Here is a 19,345-nt window from a genome sequence, read left to right on the forward strand (position 1 = left end):
ATTTTTTGTATTTTTAGTAGAGACGGGGTTTCACCATGTTGACCAGAATGGTCTCGATCTCTTGACCTTGTGATCCACCCGCCTCGGCCTCCCAAAGTGCTGGGATTACAGGCTTGAGCCACCGCGCCCGGCCCAGTATACTTTTATTTTCATTTAAGTGTTTTCTGTACTAGCAAGTACAATTTAATTGCTTGAGAATTCTTATAAAGTATAGAAAGGGTCTTGCTCTAATTTTGTTTTTTAAAATTTTACTTTAAGTTCTGGATACATGTGCAGAATGTACAGGTTTGTTACATAGGTATACATGTGCCATGATAGTTTGCTGCACCTATCAACCCATCATCTAGGTTTTAAGCCCCATATGCATTAGGTTATCTGTCCTAATGCTCTCCCTCCCCTTGCTCCCCACCCCCCGACAGGCCCCAGTGTGTGTTGTTTCCCTCCCTGTGTCTATGTGTTTTCATTATTCAACTCCCACTTATGAGTGAGAACATGCAGTGTTTGGTTTTCTGTTCCTGTGTTAGTTTGCTGAGGATGATGGCTCCAGCTTCACCCATGTCCTTGCAAAGGACATTATTTCATTCTTCTTTATGGTTGCATAGTATTCTACGGTGTGCATGCACCACATTTTCATTATCCAGCCTATCGTTGGTGGGCATTTGAGTTGGTTTTATGCCTTTGCTATTGTAAACAGTGCTGCAATAAACTACGTTTTCATAGAATGATTTATATTCCTTTGGGTATATACCCAGTAAAGGGTATATAAAGTAAAGGGATTGCTGGGTCAAATGGTATTTCTGGTTGTAGATCCTTGAGGAATCACCACACTGTCTTCCACAATGGCTGAACTAATTTGCATTCCCACCAACAGTGTAAAAGCTTTTATATTTCTCCACAGCCTCACCAGCATCTACTGTTTCCTGACTTTTTAATAATAGCCATTCTGACTGGCATGAGATGGTATCTCATTGTGGTTTTGATTTGCATTTCTCTAATGATCAGTGATGATGAACTTTTTTTCATATGTTTGTTGGCTGCATAAATGTCTTCTTTTGAGAAGTGTCTTTTGTTTTTTATAGGAACAGAAATGGAGCCTGGTAACATCCAGGAGACTTGGGATAGAGTCCAGATCTGTCCCTGACTCTAATAATTATGAAGATACCCATCTTCTTAAGATACTTAGTTTTCATTTAGCCAAAGATAGTACTTGCTGTTATTATTGTGAAAATGTAATTAAGATAATGAGACATTTGCTTTATAAATGTAAATTATTATTCCTATTACTCTTATATTACGATACCAGAGATATTTATCTTTAAAAATAAACATCAATCAACATATCAAGTTCCTATCATTTGGAATAATAATTTGCTTTTCCCCTCATCTCTCCTTTCTCCTCTGTCTCAGCTTGATCTCAAAAAGGATAAAAGATCTGAAGCATTATCTACCTGTTTGTCTTTCTGTTGGCTTCGATCTCCTGATGGCCAGAGTCTCCAGGAATCATTATCGATAACATCAGCAAGAACAATTTCTTTCGTGGTTACATCAACACCAAATTCAATCTGGAAACAGTATATCAACAAAGTTTTCAAAACCTATTCTATGAAAACATCTCTCAACTATAACCTTTACTTTCAAATCCCATTATTTTATCTGTACCTTCATATCAACCAGAGTACAATTCTGGGGCAACCAGGATTTCTCCAGTATTTCAAAAATAGCCTGTGTAGCATGACTCATGATATCCACTTCAGTTTGGCCTATAACAAGTCCAGCAAAGCAAAATTTTGCAGCAATCAGCTGTTCCTCAGACCACTGTGGGTCATTATTGGCATCATCCTGTGAATAAAGTATAGTAGTACAATTAACTCTAAAATTTTTAAACTTTTCAGAAAAACTAACATCTTTTTCACCTTAAGCATGAACTCCTTAGAAATTTTCAACCAAGTGCAATGGCTCATACTGTAATCCCAATAATTTAAGGAGGCTGAGGCAGGAGGATCACTTCAGCCTAGGAGTTCAAGAGCAGCCTAGGCAACAAAGTGAGACACCTAAAGAAATTTTTTGTTTATGATACCCTTTAATTCAAAGCAATTATTACTCCTTTTTTTTCCTACTTAGCTCCTGTAAGGAGAAAAAACTATTACTCTTAATTTGTCTACTCTTAATAATACTTTAAAATTCAAAGTATTTAGGTGAGTAACTTATTCTAGGTCACAAACTATTTCAAAGAATTTGACCTCTCTCTATACACCAATTTAAACAGAATTTAAATTTGTGATTTTTGATTTCCCTTAGTAGCAGTCATCAGACATGACAGGGAGGCCAAAGCACATTTTAATCAATCAAATCTTTCCAAAACCACAGTCCTCATAACCTCTCACTTTTTATTAGAATTTGCACAGGACTACAATTTTTCAGGGACATTATTTGATAATTCAAGAGACCTCAGACAAAGAGGTAAGTGAAAAAATGAAATAATTTCATTTTATTCTAAGCAGTGTCCCAACTTTATATGACAATATCTTTAATAAATCTTGATCTATATAATCACAATACACAGAAGTTATGTAACTTCTTGATTAAAAAGCAACACTGATATTGCTTCTCAAGCAGATCTATGCTTAACATAAATCAAGATGGTTAAAGCAGTAAAGCCTATAAAAATTCATAACCACTGATTCCTACAACCTTTATATATTTTCACTTAAAAGAGACATTATTAGTATAGCTTTCCTGTATTAGAATATAAAGTGATTTCAACTAAATTTAAAAAAATTATTTAAATGTTGTGTCTTTTTCCTGTTAATCATCTTGGTTCAAAGGTAAGTAGATTTTCAGATGCTTTCTTTTAAAATTTGATTTATCACTGCTAATGGAAGTGTACATTATTGACATATTGGCAACTAGATACAATATACATTTTGGAATGACGTTGGCAATACCAAAATATCAAAAACTTTGCTTTAATATTTACACATTAGATTTTCTAATTATAAATTTATCGCTGTGTTATAGTAAGACATAAAATAGAGGCATAAGATAATTACCTTGAAAAACAACTCCACTTTAGGTGGGTAAAACTTATATCCTTCCTTGACACCAGGATTTCTTTTGAGAAAAGAACCAGTTGCTATTCTTCTGCAAACCCATTCAATTGGAATCATTTCACACTGGGGTGCAATGAAAGCTGTCTCCCCACATTTTCTGGTGAAGGCAGTTTTAATACCTATATATTGATAATTACATAAGGTTTAATGGAATTCCTAATATGTACCCTAAAACTAGTCTATTTAGAAATTTTAAAAAATTCAGGTTTACTTAGTTTCACAGTACTAGACATAAAACCTGGAAAATAACTTTCAATATTTCCTGTGAACCAATTAAGTTTAGCTATGTTAAATGCCAAATAAAGTAGTTTAAAGATAATTGTTGGAGTATTTCATTTAGGTAACCATCCTTCCCTGTTCCCCTGGGCACAGGACTCTCAGAGTCAAAACAGATAGTCCTGGACAAACATAACACAACTAAGTCACTCTAATTTACTTGTTATAAAGTTCTGGAAATGGATAATGGGATGAGTGTAAATATACTGTGAAAATACATTGAATAAGCAAACAAAAATTTGGGCTTTATCTCCCATTACTTAATATAATCCTGTAGCTATGTGGAACTACCAAGGGTACCCAGAAACTAATCTTCTGACTGCTAACATTTTAAAGGGTTAAGCACTCTAAAAGTTTAAGTGGATGGGGAGAGATAAAACTTGGGAAGCAAAAGATTGGTGGAACAGACCAGGTGAGGTGGCTCACGCCTGCAATCCAGTAGGTGGGTGGATCACCTAAGGTCAGCACTTTGAGACCAGCGTGGCCAATACGGTGAAACCCCGTCTCTACTAAAAACACAAAAATTAGCTGGGCATGGTGGCACACACCTGTAATCCTAGCTACTGGGGAGGCTGAGGCATGAGAATCACTTGAACCCAGGAAACAGAGACTGCAGTGAGCCAAGATTGTGCCACTCCACTCCAGCCTGGGCAACAAAGCAAGATTCTATCAATCAATCAATGGAACACTTATCTGTATTGCAAAAGAAACCTAAAATTAATTTGATGCTCTCTTTAGAAATTACATCAGTCATTGCGAAGCCACCAACCAAGAAACCTTGAGGTAAAAATCTTAGATTCTGTGACTTCGGAACTCTGGAAGATCCTTTAAATTTATAGTAATACAATCATTTTCACAGCATAGAGGGATTTATGATGTAGGTGACAATCCAGGTTTGCAATTAGATTTTTTTCACATTAACCAAAATTGTGAAATAGGATACTTTGGAACAGACAAAACTACTCCAGGAATGCACTGAGAATGAATTTAAACTGCATTACCTTGTTATTTTGTGGAAGGCAGGTATAGCTAACTTAACTGAAAGCAAAAGCATTAAATGCCCTTTTGAATTTAAGAAAGATTAGTGCTACTAGAAACTAAGAAATGAAAGGACAACTGGGAATATTGAAATTAAAAGTAAGGAAAGTTATTGTAAAATTAGAACTGGCAGGAATGATAAAGAACAAAGCTTTTATTTCATAGGTGAGGCTTCAAATGATCAAAAAATCATTTGGTTGAATGATCCAAAGCAATGAGGCTGTTTACACTGTGGGGAAAGAGTTCAAATCCTTTCCTAGCTGAAATTTCATATACTACAGACCAACCAGCAACTGAATGAATCCCTGTAGAAAAATCCTTTATCCTAATTCCTTTCCTTTGCTCCAAATACCCACCACACAATGCTCTGATCTTCATTTGGTCTTTAGAATCTATTTCTCTTACTGAAAATAGAGCCTTTATTCAGCTTTTGAACAAGAGGGCACTCTGGAATTTTAGTTCAAATCTCTCACTTGGGGAATGGCAGAAGGTTTGGTTGCTGTCTTCAAATACTTTTCAGGGCTTTCAAGTGGAAGAGGAATTTGAAATTCTGTATCATCTCCCAGAGGCAGAACAAAGATCATTTGTATAGAACTGCAGGGGGTAAATTTCAGTTCATCTGTTAGAACTGCTTAATATTAAAATGGGTTTCCTTCACAGTTAAATTCCTTAAGACTGAAGATGGCCTTGGAGAGGTAAGCTGCATAGAGAGTGCATGTGCCAATAAAGATTACAGCAAACTTGTTAAGATTCGTTTTAATTCAATAACACTAATAATTCCAAACCAAATAAAGTGTTGTTGTGAAGTTTAAGAGTTCTTAGTTTGATTTAAATTCACTTAGCTTGTGAGACATCTGCAAACAGATTGTTAACCTTAAAGCCAACTTCCCGTGAAAGACATCAATGTACTTACCAGAGAAGGTGGGAGGGGTGACTGTGAGGGAGCTGCTTACCTGCTTCCTGTAGCAACTGAAAAATACAACTGGTGATTTTATTTGAGATTGCAGCTTTTCCTTCCAGGTGATTCTTCCTAGCTGCATTTCCTGCTGTAATCTGGTCCTTGGACTGCAGGAGGACTTTTCCTGGACTATCTAACAATTCGTAGACTTCCTTTGTTTTACCCTCATACAATTTTTTACCAATGTTCAGTACTGTGGAAATAAAATGCAAATAGATCACAATTCAGAAAGAAGTTTCCTGAATACTGAAGACTAAGTCATCTAGAATGATGATTCATTAAATATACAGTGATTAAGTAATATTAATAAAAATTAAATCATCTGCATAAAATCACATACTCTACAATGTTTTTCTCATATATCATTACATTTGATTCACATAATTCTGTGAAGAATTTTAATTATGTAAATAATTATAGAAATTAGTAAAGCAGAAACCAAAAAGGCTGAGGGTCATGCAGTTAGGAAACAAGAGCTAGATAAAATTCTAACTCCTGTGACATCAAATCCTGTCCTCTTTCCACTATTAACCTGCCTCTCATGGCAGAACTGAACTAGAATTAAAATTAAGACACATTAAAAGTAATGTAAATATACTAGTATTTTCATAGACACACTCACAATATAGTTTTGAGTAGCTTGCAGAAAAAAAAATGTGATTTTTGCTGATATTTGCTTTTTTGCAGGCAAAATGGAAACATTCAGCCAGATGGGTTTCTTGATTTCAAGTTAATATTCAAGGAAGCATACCATTCCATTGAAGTTAGCCCATTTGGAAGCACCACTCTCTATTTCTTAATGCCCCCAATAACCCTTTCTCTTCACTAACAGTTTTAAGAAATTGTGAGGAAGTGAGCACAAAGGAATCCAATGTTGATGCTGATCACAAGACCTAAGAAGTACATGAAAGGATGATTTAGAGAAAGATTAAAAGTAATAGATGTTTTGGAACTTAAAATTTCCAAAGGGAGAAATCAGCCCTCATGCCCCCAGAACACTCTCAGTAACAACATTTTCCCAATGTATCCATGTGCCAAGGGATATGCAAGTAAATAAGAATCCCTGCTCTCAAGAGACCTGAGTCTGAGGGAAGTCGATATTAAACAAGACATCATAATAATAGAATGCAATAAATACAGACTACAGGACTAGTCTAGACATTAGAAAAGGAAGTCTACAAGAAAGTGACATGTCGCAATCTGAAAAATGATCAAAATTTAGCCAAAAGTGAAAACGGGGTAGGTAGTGTTGATGAATTATGGCTTCTGTATGGACAATGAAGGGAGGAAGGGCTGGGTGAACAAAAACTAGAGCCTGGGAGACCAATTAGGATGCTGTTGCAGTAGCTTGAACAAGAAATGTCCTGGCCAGGTGTAGTGGCTCATATCTGGAATCTCAGCACGTTAGGAAGCTCAGGTGGACAGACTGCTTTAGCTCAAGAGTTCAAGGCCAGCCTGGGCAACATGGCAAAACCGCATCTCTACCAAAAATACAAAAATCAGCCCAGCATGATGGTGCGTGCCTGTAGTCCCAGCTACTTGGGGAGGTCGAGGCTGCAGTGGGCCAAGATTGTGCTATTTCACTCAAATCTGAGTGACAGAGTGAGACCCTGTCCAAAAAAAAAAAAAAAAAAAAAAAAAAAAAAGGGGAGGTCGAGGCTGCAGTGGGCCAAGATTGTGCTATTTCACTCAAATCTGAGTGACAGAGTGAGACCCTGTCCAAAAAAAAAAAAAAAAAAAAAAAAAAAAAAATTTTTGGGAAAAGAAAAAAAAAAAAGAAAAAAAACAAAAAATTTAAGACAGTAGCTTTGAGAATTCAGCATGGAGGATAAAAGAGAGGGAAGAGTATAGAGCAGTGAGCCATGCGTGGTGGCTCACACCTGCGATTCCAGCACTTTTGGGAGGCTGAGGTGGGCGGATCACTTGAGGTCAGGAGTTCAAGACCAACCTGATCAACATAGTGAAAGCCCGTCTCTACTAAAAATACAAAAAATAGCCAGATGCCATACTGCATGCCTTTAATCCCAGCTACTCAGGAGGCTGAGGCAAGATAATTGCTTGAACCCAGGAGATGGAAGTTGCAGTGAGTGAAGATCGTGCCACAGCACTCCAACCTGGGCTAGAGAGTAAGACTCTGTCTCAAGAAAAAAAAAAGTACCCAGGGCAGATAAAGAAATTAACATTTATATAAATTAATATGCAATAAGCCTGGCAAAGTTTGTATCGAATGCCCCTCCCCTTAATTTAGTTGAACCTGTATTGCTTAGCCATTAAATAGGGTAGGAATTTCAATTAACAGGTAGAAACAACATAAGAAACAACCGTATGTGACATATACTACCAGTGCCAAAATGATGGCTACAAATTTGTAGATGAATTCAGAAAAGATTGATGAGGACTAAAAATGGTTCATGGAATTGAAATTTAAGAGTCTGTGAAAGCACAAAGCATTTAAGAAAATTTTAGGACTCTGCTGTCCAATAAGGCCAGCCACTAGAAATGAGGCTATTACAAGTTGAGATGTGATTTCAGTGTTAAAATATAGCCTGCATTTGATATGAAAAAACCGCAAAATACCTAAACAGTTTTTCATCTTGACTACATGCTGAAACGTATCTTGTGTATATAGGATTAAATATATTAAAACTGGCTCACGTCTGTAATCCCAGCACTTTGGGAGGCCGAGGCGGGCAGATCACTTGAGGTCGGGAGTTAGGGACCACCCTGGCCAACAAGGCAAAACCCCTTCTCTACTTAAAATACCAAAATCAGCAGGGTGTGGTGGTGTGCGCCTGTAATCCCAGCTACTCGGGAAGCTGAGATAGGAAATCGCTTGAACCAGGGAGGCAGAGGTTGCAGTGAGCCAAGATCATACCAGTGCACTCCAGCCTGGGCCACAGAGTAAGACTCTGTCCAAAAAAAAAAACCCCACAAAAAACACATATATGTATATATATGTGTGTGTGTCTGTATATATAGACACACACACAAAAGCATTACACCAGTTTTTTTTTTTTTGTTTTTAAAATGTGGCTCCTAAGATAAATTTACATTATATTTCCATTAGCCAGCAATGTTCTGAGGAAAACTTAAATAAAATGTACATAATGAAAAAAACTTTGGTGAATTAACCTGACTGGAACATAAGCTAAGGATTCAAGTTAGAGAAAAATGAAAGTTAGGGATGAAGAGGTAGAAAGGATAGCAATATTCAGGATTTGAAAGAAAAGGCATTTCTCTAGAGACGGCATGAAACACTTTTACCTTTTACAGACCATAAAAGTGACATTTTAGAAAAATCAACCTGCCAATGGTAATGCAAAATGGAAAGAAGTAGAAGAGCAAAGATTTTAGAGATTTGCCAGTTTAGAGGTACAGGACCATGATTGCAGGAACACTCTGGTCCAATGCCTTGATTTTAGGGAGTTAATATCATCTGAATCTTTTTTGCTGAGTCTACAACTTTTGAAAGTCTAAATTCAGTTACTTTCTATGTGGAAAAGAATGTACCCACCAGCCAATACAAGCAATTTCGTTCACTACATTTATGGCAATTGGGTGTGTGGAACAAACCAACGTTTTTTGTTGGTTTTGTTTTTCCAGCATTAATAGCAAGAACAATCTTTCCTGAGGATCTGACCACCCCGGGACAAACTGATAGCGTAACTTTGTAAATTTGATCAATCCAAAGTCGAAGCAAGAAAACTTCTTTTGCCTGCGGGTTTTGAGGTTCTCCAAAGCCATCACGGCATCAAAGGCTACTTCAAAGCGCACGCACACGTGCGCACACACATCCCTGGCATCAAAGACTACGTAAGCGCGCACACATACACACACAGTCACAAAGACTACTCACACACACAACCCCCAAGCTCTCGTGGCATCAGACTTCAGCGCACGCGTAGGCGCGAACACACACACACCTCCATGGCATCAGACTACTTACACACACGCGCACACGCATACACTCACTCTCTCGTTTTCTTTTTTTTTTTCTTTTTTTGAGGCGGAGTCTCGCTTTGTTGCCCAGGCTGGAGTGCAGTGGTGCGATCTCGGTTCACTGCAACCTCTGGCTCCGGGTTCAAGCGATTCTCCTGCCTCAGCCTCCCAAGTAGCTGGGATTACAGGCACCCGCTACCATGCCCGGCTAATTTTTTTGTATTTTTAATAGAGACGGGGTTTTGCCATGTTGGCCACGCTGATCTCGAACTCCTTGACCTCAGGTGATCTGCCCGCCTCGGCCTCCCAAAGTGCTGGGATTACAGGCGTTAGTCACCGCTCCTGGCTCCTAGATAGGTTTTTCAAGTTTCAATTATTAACCTTCTTAGAAATGCCATTAAGCTAACGGGCAAAGCAAGACTCAGGTTTGACGAATCAACACCAGATTTGCTTCTATGTTGCAATAGCTATTGATTATTAATGATACTTCCAGGCAGTTTTCCAACCCCTCTATTTCTCGTTCTCCTCTGCTTTGCTCCTTCTCCCGGAGGCAGCAGAGTAAGTTCAGGGAGGCCCAGGACCGCCTGGGCCACGTGTGCGCCCGCACGGAGGCCTGGAGGCGCGGCCGCAGGGAGTCCGGACAGAGCTCCGGGACTCGCAAGTGGCCGCGAGCTCACGGCCAGCTCACAGCCGGGGGGTCAGGAAGACCAAGGAGGGCCGGGACGCCTGTTACTCACCCTCAGCTGTCGCCATTATCCTGAGTGGGCTGAGAGCTGCGACTGCGCCAGGAAGCGAGGCAGAACTCTAGAAAAGAGGGGTGGTCAGAGAGGCTCGCGGGGCGGAGAAGGAGGCGCGGCCCACAGACACGCCCCCTGGCGGGGACGCGCGACCCTGCGCCACTCTCCTCCAACACCGCGACAACTGCCGAACCCAGAAGGGTCTAGGCGGAGACTGGAGCGTGGACCTCTGAAGAAAGAACTCCCCGCAGGCTTCCCGCCGCGCAGGCGCAGCGACGCAACCCCGCCTCTGGGCCGCCCTGCGCTGGCGCAGTGCCCCGACAGGCGAAAAGTGGCGCGCACTGGCGGCCCCTCCCCACTCGGCGGAAGCTCGCATACCCCGGCCCTTTCTCTGCCGCGGGAGCGCCTCAGAGGTTGGGGCGTACCAAGTCGTGATTGCCTGGGGTAGGCATGTGGGGAAGGGCGTATGAAAGCTAAATGCTCTGAAAGAGAAATGGCGTTAAATCCGTTATTCCCATTACGCTAGTCTTCGGTGCTGGAAAATAACGGAGATTTCCACGTGCAGCTAATACGGATTTCTAGACAGCTCTTAGGGGACGGCTAGCTCCACCCCACAGTATCCGTGGCCCCGCCCCTCCGCCCTCGGCTGTTGGTGGGCTCAGAGGGGGCGTGGCAGGGCCGAGCTGGCCACACCCACCTAGGGATAGCGCGCGCCGCCGCAGTAGCTGGGGCCAGCCTCGGGGAAGGAAGCGCCCGTCGTGAGCGCGAGCTCCTGAGCTGGACGGACGGAGCTGGCAGCTGGTTGGTCCTTTAACCTTGGCCGCAGCGGCGGATCCCTCCACGTGCTTTCGGCGGCGACATGGAGCTGGAAGAGTTGGGGATCCGAGAGGAATGTGGCGTGTTTGGGTGCATCGCCTCAGGAGAGTGGCCCACGCAGCTGGATGTACCGCATGTGATCACTCTGGGACTCGTGGGGCTGCAGCACCGGTGAGCAACAGGGTAGGGGTGGTGGGGTCGTGCGTCTTCATCTTTTGGAACCGCTTCCCGCAGTCGGCGTTCTCGTGAGCGTCGAGGGCTGGGAGGACCTACCTCTCCTCCCTGAACTGGTAGTTGGCTGTGGCATCGACCTGGTTGCCTCGTTGGGCACGTGGGGCGCCTCGCTTTCAGGAACTTTAGCCTGTCCTGCCCACCTTTCCAGCCTCTCATGCCTTTTAGGGGCTCTCTCCTTCCCCGCCCCCCGGTCTGTGCATCCCTACAGAGGCTGGCCAGCTTGTAAGGCTCTGGTTTGCTTCGTCTAGCTGGATCAGGGCTCCTTTCCTCCTGCTTGCGGGTTCTAATCTCCCCGAGCCTGTGGCTGCTCCTGTAATAGGTTAGTGTGGCGTGGCGGCCGGTCCAGGTCCTACAACACCTAAAGGTTTTCGCGCGGGGCCTCCAACCACCACAAGCTTTTGTTTGCAGTGGCAGAGCTATTGAGCAGATGATGGGTTTGAAAGTAGATATCGCTATGGGAACTTGAGGATCCTAGGCTTAAGACCCACGGAAAGATGACTAGTTGATGTTTAGAAGGACTACCGGTAGTAGATGTCAAATAAATTAAGTGAAAATAAACCAACCATAGGGAATAGTGCATCTGGAAAAGATTCATTGGTAAATGTCTTACCTAATGAATGAAAACGTTGGTAATAAGATGACAAAAAGTAACTCCCCTCTTCAAAAGGGGAGTAGTGTCTCTGACAAGATCCATACACTTGATTTTGAAAAATTGGGAGATCCCTTTGAGTTTAAAAAAAAAAGAGTTCGCTCAGGGATCTTTCCTTTTCTTACTACCTGACTTAACTGGAAGTTGATATAAATTATTACTCTAGGGTAAGAGACACAAACCTGGGTTTGATACTCTTCACTGAAAGTATTACAAAGTTTCCGTAAGGTAATACAGTAATAACAATATCTAGTACAGTTCAGGAACTTGGCAATAACACTTAACAGCAAAATGGGTGCAATGTGTATAAACGCATTCCAAATGATTAGCTTTCCCTCAACCAAACTTAAATTAGAAGTACTTTTTGCTGTTTTCCTTGTCCCAAATACTTGAATTTCAGTTTCACATTTTATGTTTACTATAGAACTGAGAATGTGGGATGCATCAAAAAGAATATTTTTAACTTGCGTAACTCCAATCTTGGATAATTATGGGTTCACCATAATAGATTTCTCTAAAAAAAACCAACACATACATTGAAACGATTAGTTACATAATCCAAGGAGAAAGTAAACTCTTGATTATGTGGTAGTTCTGAGCAACATTAGTTTATAACATTCTTAGAAGTTATCGCCTGTGGTGGTGGCTCAGCCTGTAATCCCAGCACTTTGGGAGGCCGAGGCGGGCGGATCATGAGGTCAAGATCAAGACCATCACCAGCATGGTGAAACCCCCGTCTCTACTAAAAATACGAAAATTAGCTGGTAGTGTTTTTGGATATTCTGTCATGGAAGTGGGGGAGAATCTAGTGGTCTTTAGGGTTGCCTGGTGGTCTATAGAAAACATATATGAACTGTTCTTCACTGTATTTACTTTTTTGCCAAAGTTATTCAGGAAGTTTTCATCCCCCTCTCTTCTCTCCTTTAAATGTGTGCCTGAAGAAAAAGAGGCTTTTTTTTTGTTTTTGAGACCAAGTCTCTCTCTGTTGCCCAGGCTGGAGTGCAGTGGTGGCAATCTTGGCTCACTACAACCTCTGCCTCCTGGGTTCAAGTGTCCTGCCTCAGCCACCTCACTAGCTGGGATTACAAGCATGCACCACCACGCTTGGCTAATTTTTGTATTTTCAGTAGAGACAGAGTTTCATCATGTCAGGGTGGATTTCGCCTTGTTGGCCAGGCTGGTCTCTTAACTGCTGGCCTCAATTGATCCTCCCACCTAGGCCTCCCAAAGTGCTGGGATTACAGGCGTGAGCCATGGCACCCCGCCAGAACTAACATTTTTGTATGGCGTTGAATCTAGGAACGTCAAAACTAGAGCCTAGTTAGGTTGTCATAGCTTAATAGTAGTTTAGTTGCATATATATGTATAAGTGTGTGTGTGTGTGTGTGTGTGTGTGTGTGTGTGTGTGTGTGTATGGTGTACTCTGAGAAGTGGTGGTCTGTTGCAGAAAGCTGTTTCCACTTTCTCACCCTCATTCACTTACTGGTTAGTTTTAAAACAGCTGCAAAAAGGTTTAATTGGGTTTTTTTCCTTTTTGATGAAGGAATTTATTTCTTATACATTATCTTCTTTTTTTTGAGACAGCGTCTCACTTTGTCACCTAGGCTGGAGTGCAGTGGCATGATCTCAGCTCACTGCAACCTCCACTTCCCAGGTTTAAGCGATTCTCGTGCCTCAGCCTTTCAAGTAGCTGGGATTACAAGCACCTACTGCCACACTTGGCTAAGTTTTGTATTTTTAGTAGTCTGGTCTTGAACTCCTGGCCTAAGTGATCCACCCACCTCAGCCTCCTAAAGTGCTAGGATTACAGGCGTGAGCCACCATGCCTGGGCAACTTTATCTTTAAGAAGATGGAATCTAGAAGGTGAGATTTCTACTACTTTTGCTTTGTTTTTGGTTCAGTTTTTTGTCTTGGGCATAATCTAATCTAAAATATTTAGTCCTGGAGTTAACAGAATAACTGGAAGGTATATTACCTATTTCATATAAAAATAGAGTATCAATTAGTAAACAGCCATGCACTGGATATTTAACCGAGATGGATTCATCCAGATGTACTACCCCTTTTTAGTAATTCTGGCTATCTTCAGAGTTATTCTGTAGCTTTGCTTTCTGAAGGGGAATTTTCAAATGTCCTTTTAGCTGTAAACTATACATGCATGTGTTGTGGGTATGTTCATGCCAGATTCACATAATCACATGCTGTTTTGGTCCTGAAAACATCATCTCAGTAGTTTGCAGAGTTCTGAACAAACCAGACATCCCTTCTTAGAGTAAACATATTCATTTTTAAAACACAGTCACATTTTATGGAGACTAGAATGGCCTGGACATATTTGAAGATTCCTTAGATTTATCCCATGAATCACCTAGTTAGCCTTTCTCCTTAATTCATTTTGTGATAAGCATACCCTTCCCTTCAGTGAATTATCACTTCTCTGGGTTAGGATTTGAACCTTACAATGACAAACATTTTCATACTACTTCTAAAAATTTATAAGATTTACCTGATGAAGTTGGGTTTCCTGTCTGCAGAAACGTTCTGTAGAATCTTTTGGTTCTGTTATTATGCTTTGAGGAAACTGATTTGTAATGATCTCAGGAGTACTTTTCTTAAGAGATAGAGACACTGTTTCTGCAAACAGAATACAGAACATTACCACTAGAAAGGCACTTGTGAGAATGAGAGATGCATTCAGTCGGACCTAGTTCCCAGTTAATCTTCATTTAGTTTTGTGGAGAACACAGGTTTTGATTGCCAGAGAACTTATTTAGGGCTACCAAATTAAGGCAGGGGATATCTTAACTTAATTTTGATTTTCATGTTTGATTGAAAATGGCCAAATATGTAACATTGCTGTAGTGTTTTACTTTTACACTCCCTTAATCTATAACGTGTATCTAAGTCAAGTAAAGTAATTTTTGGTTTGAGGAAGTGACTTATTTTAAAAGTGTTTTTTCAAATTGTTCCAGTCTTTGATTTTGAGAGACTTCTAATTATTTTATAATTCAGTGATTCTTTATTCAAAATAAGTATTTTTGATTCTTCCATTTATAACTATTTTGTTTAGAACTTTGCTTTTTGCATTAGTCTGAAGCAGAATTTACCTGTCCCCAAAAGCCTCCAAGTACCACTGCTTGGTCATTCTGGTCAATATTGGGAAGAGCTCCTTAACATACAACCTGAAATCTAGCCCCAGGTTTTCCAGTAACACCAATGTAATCTTGGGCAGGTCTCCTAACTTCTGAGTCTGTTTCCTCATTTTTTGGCCTAGTCTTGTGTATTGTAAGGGCTAATGCTCAAATTCAGTGGGCTCAGAATGATACTCTTGTGCGGTTAACCCTTAACCACTTCTCCTTTCAGGAAAACTGCTAAGTGTTAATCGCACAAGAGTTTTATCTGACTTGCATTTATATCCAGGAATGGAAAAATACACTTTTCAGTTCACTTGAGATTACAGGTTATAAGGGGAAGACGAATTTGTTGAACTCCTATAATGTACATCTAAGGCACTGTGGTAGACACTGGAAATACTGTACCATACAGGGCAGATGTGGTTCCTGCCCTCGCAGAGAGGCCTCATTGGTTCAAGAGCACAGACTTCTCTATGCCTCAGTTTCCTCATCTGTAAATTGAGTATAATGATAGCATCTATGTTATAGCGTTGTGGTTGGGACTAAATATGTTAAAATATGTAAAGTGCTTAGAACAGTGCCTTGATATATGCATGTCCTATGACCCTGCCTTCCACTTCTGGGTATTATACTCAACAGAAATGCATACATATGTCCATTGAGAGGCATGCAATTATTCATAAAAACTCCAATCTGGAAACAACTGGAATGTCCAACAGTGAAATAGATTTGAAAAAGTTATGGGATGTAAGTTTATTTATTTATTAATTAAATATTGAGATGGGGGTCTCACTGTGTTGCCCAGACTGTTCTTGAATTCCTGGGTTCAAGTGATCCTCCTTCCTCAGCCTCCCAAAGTGCTGGGATTATAGACCTGAGCCATTGACTGCACCTGGCTGGGATTTATATTTTTACAATGGATTATTCTACAGCAGTAAAAAATAACAGACTACTGAGTAAAATTGTGGGTAAATCTCATAAACAATGCTGAATGAAAGAAAAGTACCTACTGTATGAATCCTAAACTAATCTATGGTGAAAGAAGTGAGAATAATGTTTACTGGGGCTGGAAGATGATTAATGTCTGGGAGGCTTTTAGGGTGCTTGTAAGTTTTATGTCCTGAGTGGTGGGTTTGGGGTGTTTACTTTGTAAAATTTTGTTTAACTCTTCAATTTTTTTGTGTTTACTAAAAAACAATTTCATAAATTATAAATCTATAAAACACTAAAGCTGGATTATTTTAGAGATCCAGAGAAATGCAGTGATTAGCTCTGTGTTGAGGAATTAGGGTCAAAGAGAGACTGGAACTCAGGTTTTCCTGTTATCAGTATTGTGAGCATTTTCTTTCTTCTACATGGTATATTGCATTATATTATCTTTTCTGATGTCCGTGATGGGTCCGTTTGGAATTACAGCTCCCATTATTAGGTTGGCTTCTGAGTTTGACTTACTTTCAGACTTATTAAAATGTTATATTCATTATTGACTACCTTTGAGGAACTGTGGATTTTTTTCTTTTTAGATCTGTTAACAATGATTGTAACAATCGCTGCAAAGTACAATTTAAAGGACCACGGTAAATGAATAGTTATCTAACTCTGGGCAAGTTTTCATTTGCTTTCAGTGTTACTCTCACTCTTTTTCTTCTTTCTTCTTTTAAAATATAAAATCTAGCTCCTGCAGGAACTTTCACTCGAGCTATGAAAGAAATTATTTCTCAGCATTCTCTGCTCTAATACAGTTCATAAACAATATATTTAGTCTAACTTATCAAGGACAGGAATAAATATCTATGTTATCAGGAAAAAGCAACAAGTTTTTCACTGTGTGGAAGAACTGGGCATTTCTCAGGCTCTTACCATCTTCATGCGCTTTTCTCTTGAAGCTCAAAGTTCCTTGGCTTTTGTTATGACCTTCAAATAATTCTTAAATAAAAACACAGGAAAAGAATCATTATATGACATCATCTAAAATACATTAGTTTTCAAGCATTCAAGTCTGCTAAAATAAGAACACTGAAGCAGTTGGACAGATAATGAGTTAAGAATTAGGAATATTTTGGTACAAGGTTTAGAAAAAAGTTGAAACTTGGCTTAAATTAGATACCTATTTCTATTGATTTTTAAAGGGTCATTTGAGCATACAATAGTGGTAGGATTTTATTTTGAAAGAGTTTTTCTCTTGCTAAATGAAAATACAAAGAGGAATATCTGGATTTTTTTCTTTGTTAATGTCAATTCCAAGGTTACCATGTTTCAATTTGGCAGTTCTGAGAGTTGGTTTTCTTAGGATGCATTCAACTTCTTCATAAAATCTCATTTTTCTTTGAGGGTTGCCATTTTTTCTTTGTAAAATGCTATATTCATATTTTAAATTTTTATGTTTGGTATGACATTGTTTCCGGTCTCTGTCTATCCCAAACCGCATTCATCTTCTGGCAATTTCCTCAAAAATTTTCTTGTTTCTTGTGGCCCCTTCAAGCATTTGCTTGATTTTTTCATCAGACCATATTTGTATCAATGCTCTGACCTCATCGTCACACCAGTATTTTCCAGCCTCTGTGTCACTCACTGTTATAATCTGTAAATGACTTAGCATCTTCTAAAGAATTACCTACAAATCAACATGATCTATAATTATTCAAACATAGATAAATCTTGGATTTGAATATCATTCATTTAAAGCAACTGAAATGGTATAAAGAACAAAGAATAACATAAGGAAACAATAATAACTTCAATATGAGTCAAAAGAAATTTTGTGTACATATTCAAACAGTATATTCTAAAAATTATAAGATAGACTGTTCTCCATTATTAGTGAGAATAATTTAGCTGCTTTTCATCATAGGTGATCTTCACTGGATATTTATGAATATGGAGAGTCCCAATGCTTACTTAATTTCTTTTAGTGAGAAGTGGGTATAGACATTTTCTTTCTTCCTCTACCATCTTCTCTACCAACTCAGGTATAAGGAAGCATTTTTAGGTAATACACAATAGAGATCTTCTTTATTACTGCTTAAAATGGTATATACTAGACTTCACATATCAAATGACATTTAAAATTTACCAATTTAGACCCTGCACTGGACCCAGTGTTATTTTGGGGTGTAGTGGGGCGGTCCACCACTTCTGAGGCAATACATAAGGAGTCTTTCTCTGCCAGAAAATAAGCACAATAGCAATTTAAGTTTGATGTTTACAAAACTATAATCTACTTTTGCAGTTGGAGATTATGCTGAAAAAGCAGTAGGGCTGGATTCCAGCATGAAAGCTGTAACCTTAAAGTCCAGAACCTTTGCCATCTTTAAACATATTTCAAAATGGCCTTAACCGGGTTGTGGTGGCATATGTCTCTAGTCTCCGTTTCTCAGAGGCTGAGGCAGGAGGATCACTTGAGTCCAGGAGATTGCGGCTGTGAGCTATTATTACACTATTGCACTCCAGCCTTGGTGACAGAGCGAGACCCTGTCTGAATGAACGAATGGCACTGTAGGTTTATCTCCCTAAAAATCTTAGAGTATCCTGTTTTAACATCACAAAGAAGTATGCTGCACTTGGGAGTATGATGGCACTTTTAGACCCAGTTTGGCAACATTTGTCTATTGTGACACTTTACTGCTTGACTAAAAGCTCTTATGTCAGTTCTCATGTGAGCCTCACTGTAACTAGGAATGATCCTTATTGCAATACATATAAAGAAATAAAAGACTAAAGATTTACTGGTCTTGGCAGTTTTCACATTGAGACGTTAGTGGAAGAGTTTGACCAGGTCAATTAAGACAACCAGACAGGATATAAATAGCTAATGGAACTTAGATGCTTTTCCCAATAAATATAATATTAATTTATTCTGGTATACAAGTATATGTATAGGATGCTAACAAGTGAACTGGGGGGAAACACCACAGCAAATGATATGTTGGATTTCCGAGTGGAAGCCTATTTAATGTGTGATATAGTACTCATCCTAGCTGTACCTTCCTATGGACTGGGACATTATTTATTATTATTTTAAAATACTCTATGGCTTGTGGGAAAAACTTAAATTTAAAAATTCTTTACATATAAAAGAGAAAGAACATTACTCTGGGATACCTTATGAAAACTACAACCAGTAAGTGGGCATGGCAACTGATGATGTACAGCAGGGGGTGGCAGGGGGAGATCTACTCCACAAAGCTTTCCAACAGTTAGTTCCTCTCATCTTAAATTCTACTAGGTTTCAATTCTGAATAATTTTTCAGGCCTTATGAAATTTTTTTTCTTTTTAAGAGATAGGCTCTCACTATGTTGCTGAGGCTGGCCTGGACCTCTTGAGCTCGAAATCTTCCTGCCTCAGCCTCCCGAATAGCTGGGGCTACAGGTGCACACCACCATGCCTAGTGCCTCATGGAAATCTGAAAATGTGTTTAAGTCACTCTTGTTGGATATAATTTTTTTTTTTTTT

General features: G+C 39.6%; 3 protein-coding genes across 4 annotated transcripts in view; 1 reads left to right on the plus strand and 2 right to left on the minus strand.

The window, feature by feature from the left end:
• The window catches only part of PAICS (phosphoribosylaminoimidazole carboxylase and phosphoribosylaminoimidazolesuccinocarboxamide synthase), a 20,341-nt gene extending 9,731 nt beyond the window's left edge, over nt 1–10,610 (minus strand). The window contains exons 1-5 of one of the 2 annotated variants that reach the window (XM_037734895.1): nt 10,059–10,610; nt 5,378–5,575; nt 3,051–3,229; nt 1,660–1,839; nt 1,449–1,562 (exon numbers count right to left, since the gene is read on the minus strand). In XM_037734895.1, coding sequence (XP_037590823.1) covers nt 1,449–1,562; nt 1,660–1,839; nt 3,051–3,229; nt 5,378–5,575; nt 10,059–10,074 — 687 coding nt within the window. In that variant the 5' untranslated portion in view covers nt 10,075–10,610. The remainder of the gene's footprint in view (nt 1–1,448; nt 1,563–1,659; nt 1,840–3,050; nt 3,230–5,377; nt 5,576–10,058) is intronic. The other variant, XM_037734896.1, reaches the window with a different exon arrangement.
• Nucleotides 10,611–10,756: 146 nt separating this feature from the next.
• The window catches only part of PPAT (phosphoribosyl pyrophosphate amidotransferase), a 42,142-nt gene continuing 33,553 nt past the window's right edge, over nt 10,757–19,345 (plus strand). The window contains exon 1 of the mRNA XM_017518498.2: nt 10,757–11,045. Within this exon, the coding sequence (XP_017373987.1) occupies nt 10,918–11,045 (128 nt within the window). The 5' untranslated portion in view covers nt 10,757–10,917. The remainder of the gene's footprint in view (nt 11,046–19,345) is intronic.
• Nucleotides 13,513–19,345, minus strand: part of LOC108296114 — a 22,523-nt gene continuing 16,690 nt past the window's right edge. Inside the window, exons 4-5 of the mRNA XM_017518501.2 lie at nt 16,753–16,818; nt 13,513–14,392 (exon numbers count right to left, since the gene is read on the minus strand). Coding sequence (XP_017373990.1) covers nt 14,244–14,392; nt 16,753–16,818 — 215 coding nt within the window. The 3' untranslated portion in view covers nt 13,513–14,243. The remainder of the gene's footprint in view (nt 14,393–16,752; nt 16,819–19,345) is intronic.

This window comes from Cebus imitator, unplaced genomic scaffold, assembly GCF_001604975.1.
Source record: "Cebus imitator isolate Cc_AM_T3 unplaced genomic scaffold, Cebus_imitator-1.0 Scaffold682, whole genome shotgun sequence".
In the NCBI taxonomy this organism is placed as follows: Eukaryota; Metazoa; Chordata; class Mammalia; order Primates; family Cebidae; genus Cebus; species Cebus imitator.